The sequence below is a fragment of the Engraulis encrasicolus genome, chromosome 5, assembly GCF_034702125.1.
Source record: "Engraulis encrasicolus isolate BLACKSEA-1 chromosome 5, IST_EnEncr_1.0, whole genome shotgun sequence".
Lineage (NCBI taxonomy): Eukaryota > Metazoa > Chordata > Actinopteri > Clupeiformes > Engraulidae > Engraulis > Engraulis encrasicolus.
The window spans coordinates 32,725,002-32,737,501 of record NC_085861.1 but is presented as its reverse complement, the minus strand read 5'-3'; the positions used below and the strand labels follow the sequence as shown (position 1 = coordinate 32,737,501).

Genomic DNA, 12,500 nt, shown 5'->3' with positions numbered 1-12,500 from the left:
CAGACAAGGAAATGTTGTAAGGTCGCAGGGTGTGTGTGAGTGTGTATATGTGTTTGTAGTTAAAATGGTGTATGTACAAATATACACACTTGTGCAGGTGAACACGTGCCTTCTCTGTGTGTGCGTGTGTGTGTGTCGTGAGGGTGCGTGTGGCGTGAGTGTGTGTGTTGAGAAAAATGTAGATGTTCAAATATGCTGATTGCAATTGTGTGTGCGTGTATGTGTGAGTTTGTGTGTGCGTTTTGGTATGATTAGGTGTGATTAGTAGTGGTGTGCATTGGCACTGCCCTCACGATTCAATTCGATTCGATTCAATTCTACAATGCATTGCAATGCATTACATTTCTACTGAAAGCAAAGTAAATGTTTCATCAGTCACGATGAGGCAATAAGTAGTCAGATACTGAGCAACAATTTATTGGCTGTTTTCTGTATCAGTCTTGCAGATTTGAATGCTTTGAAGTGCTTTTATTTAATTTAACATTCATTTGCTCCCAAAATATCCACGGAAGTAATTGAAACTTTAAAAATTGCTGCATCGATTATGGAACTTCCCGCATTGAATTGGATCGCCCATGCCCCGCATTGCATTGCATCGCCGAATAGATTATTGTTGACACCACTAGTGATTAGGGATTAGGATATTGATTAGGTGCTTAAATGTGTGTTTGCGGGTTTGTGCCGAATAAGTTTGTGATTCACCATGCGATGTGCAGGTCAGGACATAGTAGGCTTTGAAGTAAGTGGGTGGTCATGTTCAAAGTGGTACTTGAATTTCAACTCTGTTTAGACAAAGATGAGTGTATATTTGTATAGGGAAGGCTGCCATATGTGTATGTCTAAGTCTATGTGTGACTGTGCACATCTAATTGTAAGTGTGTGCTCGTGTTTGTGTGTGTGTGTGTGTACAGTCTTATGTTTTGGAAGTGTGTGTGTGTGTGTGTGTGTGTGTGTGTGTGTGTGTGTGTGTGTGTGTGTGTGTGTGTGTGTGTGTGTGTGTGTGTGTGTGTGTGTGTGTGTGTGTGTGTGTGTGTGTGTGTGTGTGTACAGTCTTGTGTTTTGAAAGTGTGTGTGTGTGTGTGTGTGTGTGTGTGTGTGTGTGTGTGTGTGTGTGTGTGTGTGTGTGTGTGCGCGCGCGTGCGTCTGTGCGTGCATCCGTGTGCACAAAGCTGTGTTAAGATGTTGGCCAGGTGCTGTGGTTTACGGGAATGGACAGAATTAAGAGGGCAAAGGTATGGAAAAAGAGAAGACAAAAAAATGGGGAAAACTAAATAACAGAGCAGAGAAAGGAAGATTTAGGCAGAAGAGCAGAAAATGAAAAGCTGAAGGAAAGGGATGCACCAGACAAAACAACTGCACGAACCACTGACAAAACAACCCACAAGTCTAAGTAGAGCACCACTAATGCACAGGCACACACACTCGCACGCACGCTCGCACGTACACTCGTACGCACACTCGCACGCACACTCGCACGCTCTCTCTCTCACTCACACACACACACACACACACACACACACACACACACACACACACACACACACACACACACACACACACACACACACACACACACACACACACACACACACACACACACACACACACACGTCATCAGGCAAGGCTGACACTGGAGTGGAATGACTTTGCCATCTTGGCGCACAAAGTTTCTTTGACGTAACGTCTGTAGCCTGCTGCCCACTGATGATTTAGCGCAATAATGAGCCATCAAAGTTTGGTGTGTGTGTGTGTGTGTGTGTGCGTATGCGAGAGTGTGTTTGTGTGTGTGTGTATGTGTGTGTGTGTGTGTGTGTGTGTGCGTATGCGAGAGTGTGTTTGTGTGTGTGTGTATGTGTATGTGTGTGTGATTATGATGATGTAGCAGACCAATGAGGCATCAGGGTTGGGCTCTGTGGAAAAATGCTGGAAGACTTAAAGAACAGATTCCAAAAATTACTTTACGTAAACCAGCAGGCCTTTGTGGTGTGTGTGTGTGTGTGTGTGCATGCGTGCATGTGTGCATGCGTGTGTGTGTGTGTGCGTGTGTTTGTGTGATGCAACCCGTCAAAAACTGTCCATATGTTTGTTGAGCTATCATGTTGAATAAACACATTTTATCTAGGCTACTTATTTTATCTAGGAATATGCTTTTTGTGTGTGTGTGTGTGTGTGTGTGTGTGTGTGTGTGTGTGTGTGTGTGTGTGTGTGTGTGTGTGTGTGTGTGTGTGTGTGTGTGTGTGTGTGTGTGTGTGTGTGTGTGCGTGTGTGTGTGTGTGTGTGTGAGTGTGCGTGTGCGCATGTGTCTGCGCGCACGTGTGTCTGTCTGTGACTCCAGACACTTTTGCTATTTGCTTAACCTGGGCGTCTGATTTACGAGTGTTATTCCAGACATAGTTCTCAGTCTGTGTGCTGTGTGCTCTTGCGTGTGTCCGTAGGGATCTGACGAGACCATCCGCGTGGTTTCCATGGACAAAGACTACCATGTGGAGTGCTACCACTGTGAGGTAAGAGTCTTCAAGCCTGAAGGAGACAGATGTGTTTTAAAAGCAGAGTTTGTCATTTTTGACATTTGTTTTCTAAAATGTAAGGATGCTTCCCATTCACAAATTTGATCTTTTCATGAATTAATTACCAAGTCATCAACTAATCATCAACTGGTCTAATCAAAGTAGACTATTTTTTTTCCAGCCAAAATTCAAAATGGTGGACATGGTGAAAATCCACCCTTTAATATATGAAAATGGGCTGCCTAAATTCTGGACAAATACTAAATGAAAAAAATCAATGACATACTCAAGTCTACACCTTTAATGGTTAAGGGTTTGGACTGGGGTTTTACAAGTGAAACATTCTGTTCCTCTTCTGGACTAAATATAGTAGTATCATTTGCTCACAAAACTGGTATAAGGACACCATTTCATAATGTGGTTTCCTTGCTAACATTAACCATTAGATTAATTAGAGTAATACAATATGCGAAAATAAATATTGACCAAACTTAACGATATTACAAAAGTAAATGTATTTCAGAAAACATGGAGTCAAATGGCCCAGTTGTAGGTAAGCTTCACTGCATCCATTACTGTCCCATGGTCTTTGTGAAGTGTACTGTAGTGCTGAGACCTAATACGATGATGGACAACCTGGATTTGTTAGTTTAGTGAAGTAAAAAGCCCAACTGGGAAACTCCAACTCCCATTGTGACACACACTCCACAGCACACAAGCAGAGATCTTAGAGACAGAGATACAGTGCGTCATTCTAGTTCATTTCCGGTATCCACTTTCTGTCGGGGAGACCTTCGGAGTCCTGAGGTTGAGAATAAATGGAGTCCCCTTAGCGCTGTAGATGGTGGTAGCGCACTTCTTGTGCAAACACCTCAAAATAGAAGAAGGAGGGACAACGCCCCCTTAGGAGACCAAACTTCAGCACACTCTTTTGCATTGGGTGGGCGGGTTTCGAAGCCTCTTTATTACTTCACCCTCTTTGACACAAGTGTTCAATGCACACTGCACACAATTAAGTTGCATTTATGCCTCATCCGTGCAAGGGGGCAGTCAACAATGCAGTGCCACATATTCCAAATAACATGATCTTACCCGCCCAATCCAAACTGTGATTGACGCTTGAATGATCACCTGGTGAAATTGGAAAGGTAAAACCAGGCCATTTGGAATATGTAGCGCTGGGCTAAATCCCGGCTGCTCATCGGTGCACCTACACTGTAAGAGGGCAAACATTCAAAGTCTACACTGAGGCCACCCATCCCGCCACTTAGGGTGCAGAGGACTTTGTGTTGAAGGCCATCTGACCATTAGTGTTTTCACCTGTTGCTTTGCATTAGAAATTCTCCTCCTGGGGTGCTGTGGTGTAGCGCACTAAGCCCCTTGGCATGAGGGCTTGCATGCCCATGGGGACCCAGGTTCGAGTCTGGCCCAGTGGTGTAGTCTACGTAGAACGCGGGTATACGGAGTATACCCACTTCTAAATTTCTGGGATTTCAGTATACCCACTTAAAATTGATTGATCCATTGTTTTGAATAGCACAAATATATACAGTATACCCACTTCAAAAATACTCAAATATACAGTATACCCACCATAAAAAAGTAGACTGGGTCATTTCCCAACCCAATCCCGTCTCTCTCTCTCTTTCACTCTTCCATGCCATACTCTCGACTGTCCTATCATCAATAAAGACACAAAAAGCCCTTTATTATGAAGGAAATTTGGCACCAATGAAAAAAGAATGCTATGCACACGTTATCCCTGTCAGTGGTCTGATTACTCTCTGAATACATCACTGCGATACATAGGCATGCTATACATAGACGCCTAGTGACGCAGCAGCCCCTGAGAACTTGGGTATTTGCCAAAGCTACATCTACATTATGAGCCTTGTGCAACAAGCAGGCTATTGAAAGGGTACAGTGTTGAGTTGAATAGACATGGAAAAAGAGACGCACATAGGACAAAAACATTGTAAACATGGCCATAAACAAGTCATTCAGCTTTCTGTATGATGTCAGTGTGAACTATTACCAGTTGACAGTCTTCTGTGAACAGAGAACAAAGCACAGCATTTTTCTAAAGATGTTTATATGGCTTGTTTATATTCTGGAAATAACAAGACTGTAAGTAAATTGTTTATTGTCTGTGGAGTCCAATCATACTTGACAAACAGCTATGTGATTGATTTTGTATGTAAATGGTTATATGATGTGTTTCAGCATTTCCGTCCCACATTTCTTTCCCAAATAATATTCTGACTGTGGCGTGGTGTTATCAAAGTCAAAGTAGGCCTACTCTATTATCAATTCACCATTCAACAAGCAACATAGCATACAAACTGTGGTTCACATGCGCTAGGCCTATGCTGTGCAATTCCAGCTCAGCAATGCTATTGCTCCTTGTGCAACAGTGTTTGTTTGTAACTGATGTAGTGCAATGCTGTTTTCATCTCTGCTTCACAACGTTTATCTAAATTGTGACGATGAATTTTTCCTCTCAGGACTGCCACATGGAGCTGAATGACGAGGAAGGGCATCGCTGCTACCCGCTGGACGGGCACCTCCTGTGCCATGCATGCCACCTCAAGCACATCGAGCCCAATGGGGCCTCCCCGACCCCGGCAACCCTCCAGCACCACTTCTAGACAAGAAAAGACAGCCACTGATGCCCCCTAGTGGCCTTCGGAGACACTGCACAGACACACACACACACACACACACACACACACACACACACACACACACACACACACACACACAGACACACACACACACACACACACACACACCAAAGAATGGACTGATCAACGCAGTATGCCTTACACACCATTCATATGCCTGTCTGGTGAAAACAATTGCATCTTCTCTCATGATTTCTTTGATTTCAGTTCAAATATGGTTTTAACTTTTTTCCTTTTTAAGTGGTTTGATCTCTAAACCCGGAGACTATGCATTTCAGGAGTGTTTATCATTTCCGAATCTGTTGTAAGATCCCAGTATTGACTTGCAATTCCTGAGTGCTTTCAGTGTGTAAATACTCACCGTTTGCTTCCCGAGTGACATACAGTATATATAACCAGTTAACATTTCATTTGTAACTATATATTTTTTTCTCGATAGGTCTACCCTGTTTTTGTGTATGTGTGTGAGAGGAATAGATGCAGGTGTATAAGAAAGAAGACAATTGCTTCAGTATTGTTCAATGTATTTCAGAAGTTATTTTATTTATCCTTATAAAAAGTATAAGACTTGATTATGAACTTTATGTATTCCTGAGCAGAGATGATGCTCTGCCAAAACACAGTATTTGCAGAGGTGTCAGCCCCAGGTTCAGAACAAAATAAATCCCGAATTATTGATTTCAATGAGTAGCAGATACCTCCATGTTCTTTACATCCAGATGATTGAAAGCTGGTTGCATGAAATATCTTGCCAGTGTTTTTACTTTCTGAACACTTTTGACACATAAACATGTCAAATTTTGGCTCCTTTTTTATTTTATCTTGGTGATCGCCAAGCAGATTTTCATATTTTAGGTCATTTTCATTTTCTTGCAAAGAGGTGGCATGTGGCTGCCCTCTAACCTACGGCGGCCATGGCACATCACCCATCTGCAATAAGCTCCCCACTGACAGACAGACAGACAGACAGACACATAGACTGTGAATGCACAAGTGGACAATAAAACAACATGAACGCCTCAAGCCAACAGCGATACATTTTCTGACAGTCAAATGGGTTAGCAAAACGAGTGAAATCCGCTTGTATACGCAGTCTGAGGTTGTTTGCTTCCTCTCAACAAATGAGTGAAGAATGAGAGAAAAACTCTTGACGTTTTGAATAATACATTTCCTACATGTGCATTTATCCTGAAAGAGAAACTATTTGTTTCATTTATTGTGTGATAATGATGACACATCTGCCTGGAAATGGTGAACGCCTCTCCTCCCACGATGAAGACCATGTTGGTGTTAAAGGTAGGCTGTAGCATATGTCATTAGAATGCCCTAATGTAGGACAATTGTTGTCACTTCAACTTTGGTGGTCTATTAAAATTTAATGACAACATTAATACAAACAAACACACTTTTAATCCTCTAGTTATGCACTAATCAACTAAAATGATAAAAAAAAAACATAAGTGTTTCTAATTTGAATAATTATTAATGTATTAATGCAAGTTGGTCAAAAACTGGTTATCCCTAAAGTGGGACACTCAGTTTCCTATTGTAGGACAGTGTATATTAAAAGGTCTCTGAAACATGTTTGTGTAAAATATTAGTCCAAAATGTTATCTGCCACACTAAAGACATATCAGCTACACATTTAGAGCATGTTTTATGAATTATTTTTACTGTCTTATATTGGTAAATATGACTGAGACTGTTTGAACCCATTGCACACAGTTGGCTGCTTCAACATGGCTGCTTTTTTTTAGGAAAGAACTTCCGGTTTTTGGACCAAAATGTTGTGCTGATGGCTATGCTTTAATAGATTAGTCCAGAAAGACTGAAATACAACTTTAATATAGATTTATTTTTTTTATGTGGACATGGTGTTTGCCTTCATAGTAATTGTTTGACTTATTAAATTACTTTAAATTAACTTACAACTGTCCCACATTGGGCAAATCTTGTGTCCCACTTTAGGGCGGCCGCACATCCTAAAGTGGGACAAATATGGTTTAAAAACATTATTGTCTGATGAACATATAGCCTACCTACCATATTTATATATATAAAAAAATAACAATGTTGTTTTGATTGAAAATGATTAATACCTTAAAGACAGATTTGGCCAAATGCTATGTAATTTGCCATTTGATGGACTTCACCCAGGGTCCTTTTTCTTTGATGGTAGCCCCTTAAGCTTTAAACCTTAAGGTTTAAAGCTTAAGGGGCTACCATCAAAGAAAAGGTGGTGTTGCAGGTATGACATCACGTTGGGGGAACCATAGATGTGTATAGAACTCCCCCAGGATTCTAAGGTTCTACATAGACTCCTATGAGCCTGAGGAACCCCCAACGTGATGTCATAATGGTACATAAGTGGCAGCCGCGGAGATGATCATTTTTTTCATGTATGAAAAGTGTACATTTCTGAGTCGTAATGAAATTGATGGTAATGGTAGATATACATGAAAAATACAACACTTTGAATGGGCATAAGCATTACTACACACTCTCTGTAAAGGCTATAGCACACAAGTTAACAGCTATCTATACACAGCATAAGAAAATGAAAGTTCTAAAAATAGCATGTAGGTAGGTACCAGTAGTAGCACCTCCATAAAAATGTCAGACAAGTGCTTCCCCAATCACATTTTTTTCACAAGGATTTTTTTTTGGGATTAAAATCACATAGGCCCAAATGAATGTTTGTGGTGCAAGGCGGAACCCATTCATCTGGGGAGAGGTTAGCCTACTTCATTCTCAGTTTACCAATCTCATATTTGACCACCGACAGTCCTGACAAGAACCTGTGCATGGCACAACAGGCTTGTACCTTCATCATTCATTCAACAAAAGAGTTCAGGCATTGGAGGAGTTTCTCTTCACGTTTTATTGTTTTGTAATAACTTACTGGCACCAGTGTACCTAGACTCTGCTACATTGTTTTTTTTAAGCATCGATTACCTACCATTTACCTTTCTAGAGAAACAAATCGAACAAAATAGAAGACCGTCAAAAGAAGAGGTCTGACCAGGGGGATCATGGGGGGAAGGAGGACAATCATTATGCATTTCTTTCTCTTTTCTTTTCGTTCACATTATTTCTATGGCACTGCTGGCCAGCTCAGGAAAGGTTTTTTGTCAGTTTGGCAACTTTGCACATCAAGAATACCCAGGTAGGTTTAAGATCAACTGTTGCGGTCATCATCACCATCATCACACATTGTATTGTACCTCGCTGATGACTAATGCTCAGAGTCTATGGGCCGCATTTGAAACAGTCTGGCTGGCTGGAGGCTGGCTTGAAGTACTGCAGTTAGCACTTAAAGTTTACCCTTTACCGCTAATGTTGGATGTGTGTCAGACAGCCAACATCTGGGTAAGGCGACGTTTGATCCACATATGCCACTAATTCAAGTCCACCATGCGCATTGCTTTCAGCCCGCCACTAGGCAGTCAGATAGTTTCAAACAAGCCTTCACAATGTACCTTGATAAACACTCAGGGCATGACCTGATGCTTTACATCGTCAGCCCGTAGTCCCAAAAACAAGATAATAGTAAAAAAAATTAATCCAAATGCATCCTAAGAAAATTAGTTGAATAATCACTCAACAGCTTATAGACTGAGTGCAATCGTTACGTTTCAGACCCACATTGTTTTCTTAGTAGATGTCTTGGTTCTGGGAGGTATTCCAATGGTGATGTAGCAATTAACACTTGGTTAAAACTACTGGAAGTGGTATTGTACATCTGCTCATATAAGAGCCTAATGGCACTGTTGTCTCCGAAAAACAAAGGCATTAACTCCTCTATTATGAGATTTACCACTTGTTCGGAATGAACAGACGCAGGAAAGCGCCCCAAAATAGCAGATTAAGTTCACCCGAATGTTGTGGTAAATCAGATAATAAAAGAGCTTGGAGACTTTGATTTCTTAACCATGTTCTTGGGCAACTACACATCTGGAATACCCCCAGCACTGGCAGAGCTGTGACAGGACAGAGCAGATACCAGTAAAGACCAGCAGTGCCTCCAAGAGCCCAGCAGAGGGAGCAAGAGGCACAACTCGCTCTCCTCTCACAGAGACAGCATGTGTCAACATCTTTGCACTAAAACAAGCTAAATTCTCTACATAACACAACGTAACAACTTATAAAGTGCAGTAAACATAACTCTTTAAAATTCCCAATCCATCTAAAACTGAGGTCCAAGTAACATCACACTAAATGCAGATAGTCAGAGTTCAGCGGAAACATTTTTTTTCTTTTGTCAAGCAGAAACCGTATGTAAGGGTCCTTCTTGCGTAGGCAGGGTTACTGTTATGTCATCATTTCAGGATACTGGTTATTATTATCAATAGTTTTTTTTTTTTTTAAAGATCAAAGACAGCCATTAGTGTTCCGTGTTTAAAACAGTTTAAGAGCTCTTCTCTAGGTTAGCGTTAGTAATAAAATCAATAAGGACTTCTGATGACATTGTTTTCTTCAGTTAAATCATCACTTGTAAATAAACTTACTAATGAGCTTGAAACCTCAAAGGGCCAATTAGTGTCATTTCCTGTGAGGGACTTGGAACACGGATCACTAATGCTTTTATCTAACATACCCATTATACTAACATACAAAACTCATCCCAATGGAAGATGCTTTGATTTTTTTTTGTTTACTTCAACATGCATCCCTAGCTCGTTTTATATATAAATATAAAAAACAACCGATAAAACAAATAAATTAAACTTCTCTATGATGTAAAATAAAACATATCTAAAAAGGTGTATATATACATACAACAAAATAAAAGATCGACAAAAAAATAAAAAATATCAAAAGCTGCCACTGATACGTCTTCCAGCCCGCTGTATGTATTTGTATTGTCTGGACGGGCAATTAAGGGTTAAACTTAAAACCTTGAGGAGGTCTAGCGGGAGAACCAGGAGGCAGGACAGACAAGAAGCAAAGCTCGGACAGACAAATCTGCCTCGTAGTTAGGCCCAGTTAAGATACAATCAAGGAAAACAGCCAGCAGGAACATAGTACTGGTCAAAGTTACTTTGGGTTAGGTTTGCTGCGTTTTGACGTTCTGAGGGTAAAAAAAACCCTGCAGACTGTAGGAGAAGGAGGAGAGTTAATCGATTTCCAGGCTCTGGACTTCCTATAACCGGACCGTGACTAAACAGGCTAGTGGTCTGCATTCCACTGTGTTTGTGTTCTGTTTTCAGGCTGGTTTGGGCGAATAGGAGGGGAGGGAAGGGAGACAGGGGCTTGTGGAGGGGAGGGTTGGAAGTGGGTAGGAGGGGGAAGGGGAGGGTGGTGGTGGCGGCGGCACTGGCCTGGGTGCCTCCTTTTGTTTTCGTTGCCTGCTGTACTCTTGGAAAAATGTCTATTCAAAGAGTTGTCATCGTATCGCTATCGCTGGCCCTCCACTTGCTGATTTCCTGTTATTTCAAACAGGAAGTGAGGTCACTGGAATGCCGTTTGATCCTTCGCAGGGCCAGAGAGGTGTTTTTGGCAGCCCGCACATTCCCATTCCCATTCCCATTCGACATTCCCTCCCCCTCAAACGCTATTCCCAGCCACAATGCAAACAGCCCTCCCTCTCCGCTCCAAGCCGGACCGAGATAGCATCCCCGAAAACCCCCCCAACAGACTTATTTGTAGAAACCTCCCAAATTAAACTCATGCTGCACAGCGGAAGTATGTCAACCTACCGCCCTGCCTTACCCTGCTCATGGCCCTGCCGAAACGCACATCCACCACATAACTTCACCCTCTTCCCCCAAAAAGCCTCCAGTCCAGGACTGAGAAAGTCAGGAACCTTCCCTCTGCTGTCTCCTGGTTCTCTCCACCACAACTTGTAAAGCTAAAACAGAGCATCGACAAGAATGCCAGGAAGTTAAGTTAAGGACACAGTTAAGCTTAAGAGACGAGCAACGAAAACGTTACAGCAGTGTAGATTAACAGGAGACGGCCGTAGTGTACTGTTGAGTGTAGTGTACAGTAAGTGTATAAGTGTGGTACGTAGTGTAAACTGCTAACCCTGTGCGGTAGATAAGACAGTACTATGTCGTCAGGAGAGGAAGCTAGGCTAGGGGGGTTGGTGAAGAGGAGCTGTGCTGTGCCCCAGTGGTGACAGGAGAGGGGGGGTGGGGGGTGAGAGTAGCTTATGGGGGGGGGTGTATAGGTGAGGCAATAGCATATACAGTATGACTGGGTGGGTGGATATAGTAGCAAAAGGTGTCGATCGCAGGTTTAGAAAGTTAGCAACCCTTGTACACTAATTTGATCAAACAGGACCCCGTTTCTCGAAAGCATTAGTTGCTAACTAGTTAGCGACTTACAGTAGTAAGTTGCCAATGGGAAATTGCATGGCAACCAACTAAGTTGCTAGGGCAAGTAGAAACGGCATTATTGAGAAATGCACCCCAGCTCTGAATGATAGACACTCGACATAGGTGGATGAGCTTACTTGGCTGAGTCAACCTGTGCTGAGAGGGCAAACATGGAGGGAGGGGCGTCTTTATTTTCTGACCCCGGGATGGACACCTTTGCTGGGTAAGTTTAGTGTTATGAGGGGAAATAGGCTGTGTCAGACTGCAGTGTTTTCATCGCACTACTGGTACAAATGGGAATGCAGTTGGAGGGGGTGGCTGTGGCCCAAGCAGCAGTGTGGTATTGGAAAATGACGAGAAGAGAGTGCGAGTGTGAGTTGGGGAGTGTGGTAGAGGAGAAGATAGTCCTCTCAAACAGCAGCGGAGGATAAATAGATGCATGGGTCCATTCCTAGAGAGAGAGGAGGGGGGAGAGACCATCAGGAAGTTGGGGTGGGGGGCTTGTGTGCTAGGGGACTGACCCCGCCGTGACCTGCTTGTGTGTCCAGTCCAAAAGGCGTGCAACCTCTTCTAGCCTCTCCCTGTTTGGCCAACAGGAAGACGCTGGTTGCCAAGGGCGATATGGAGCAGAGGCGGAGGATGGAATGGAGTCTTTTAAAAGAATGTTCTGGAATGGGAATGCGATGGGATGGGATGGGATGGGATGGGATGGGGGGATGACTGGAAAGAGGACGAGGGGTAAAGAGGGGAGGGAGGTCTAAGGCTGCTCTTCTTTCTTCTTTAACGAGATGCGTTTCTTCCTGGCAGCCAGCATCTCATAGAAAGGGTCCACACTCACAGCCGAGCTGAGAAAGGGAGAGCAGTTGAGGGAGAGTGGTTGAGAGAGAGTTTTTTTGAGAGAGAGAGAGAGAGAGAGAGAGAGAGAGATATGGGGGAGGAAGAAGAGACGAAGGGAAAGAAACAAAAAAAGGAAAACAAGGTTAACGGAT

General features: G+C 42.7%; 2 protein-coding genes across 2 annotated transcripts in view; one reads left to right on the top strand and one right to left on the bottom strand.

Moving 5' to 3' along the window:
- LOC134449284 (Wilms tumor protein 1-interacting protein-like) overlaps positions 1 to 6,378 on the top strand; it is a 63,818-nt gene extending 57,440 nt beyond the window's left edge. The window contains exons 7-8 of the mRNA XM_063199151.1: positions 2,436 to 2,504; positions 5,012 to 6,378. Coding sequence (XP_063055221.1) covers positions 2,436 to 2,504; positions 5,012 to 5,155 — 213 coding nt within the window. The 3' untranslated portion in view covers positions 5,156 to 6,378. The remainder of the gene's footprint in view (positions 1 to 2,435; positions 2,505 to 5,011) is intronic.
- Positions 6,379 to 8,054: 1,676 nt separating this feature from the next.
- The window catches only part of cyth2 (cytohesin 2), a 20,426-nt gene continuing 15,980 nt past the window's right edge, over positions 8,055 to 12,500 (bottom strand). Inside the window, exon 12 of the mRNA XM_063199150.1 lies at positions 8,055 to 12,356. Within this exon, the coding sequence (XP_063055220.1) occupies positions 12,269 to 12,356 (88 nt within the window). The 3' untranslated portion in view covers positions 8,055 to 12,268. The remainder of the gene's footprint in view (positions 12,357 to 12,500) is intronic.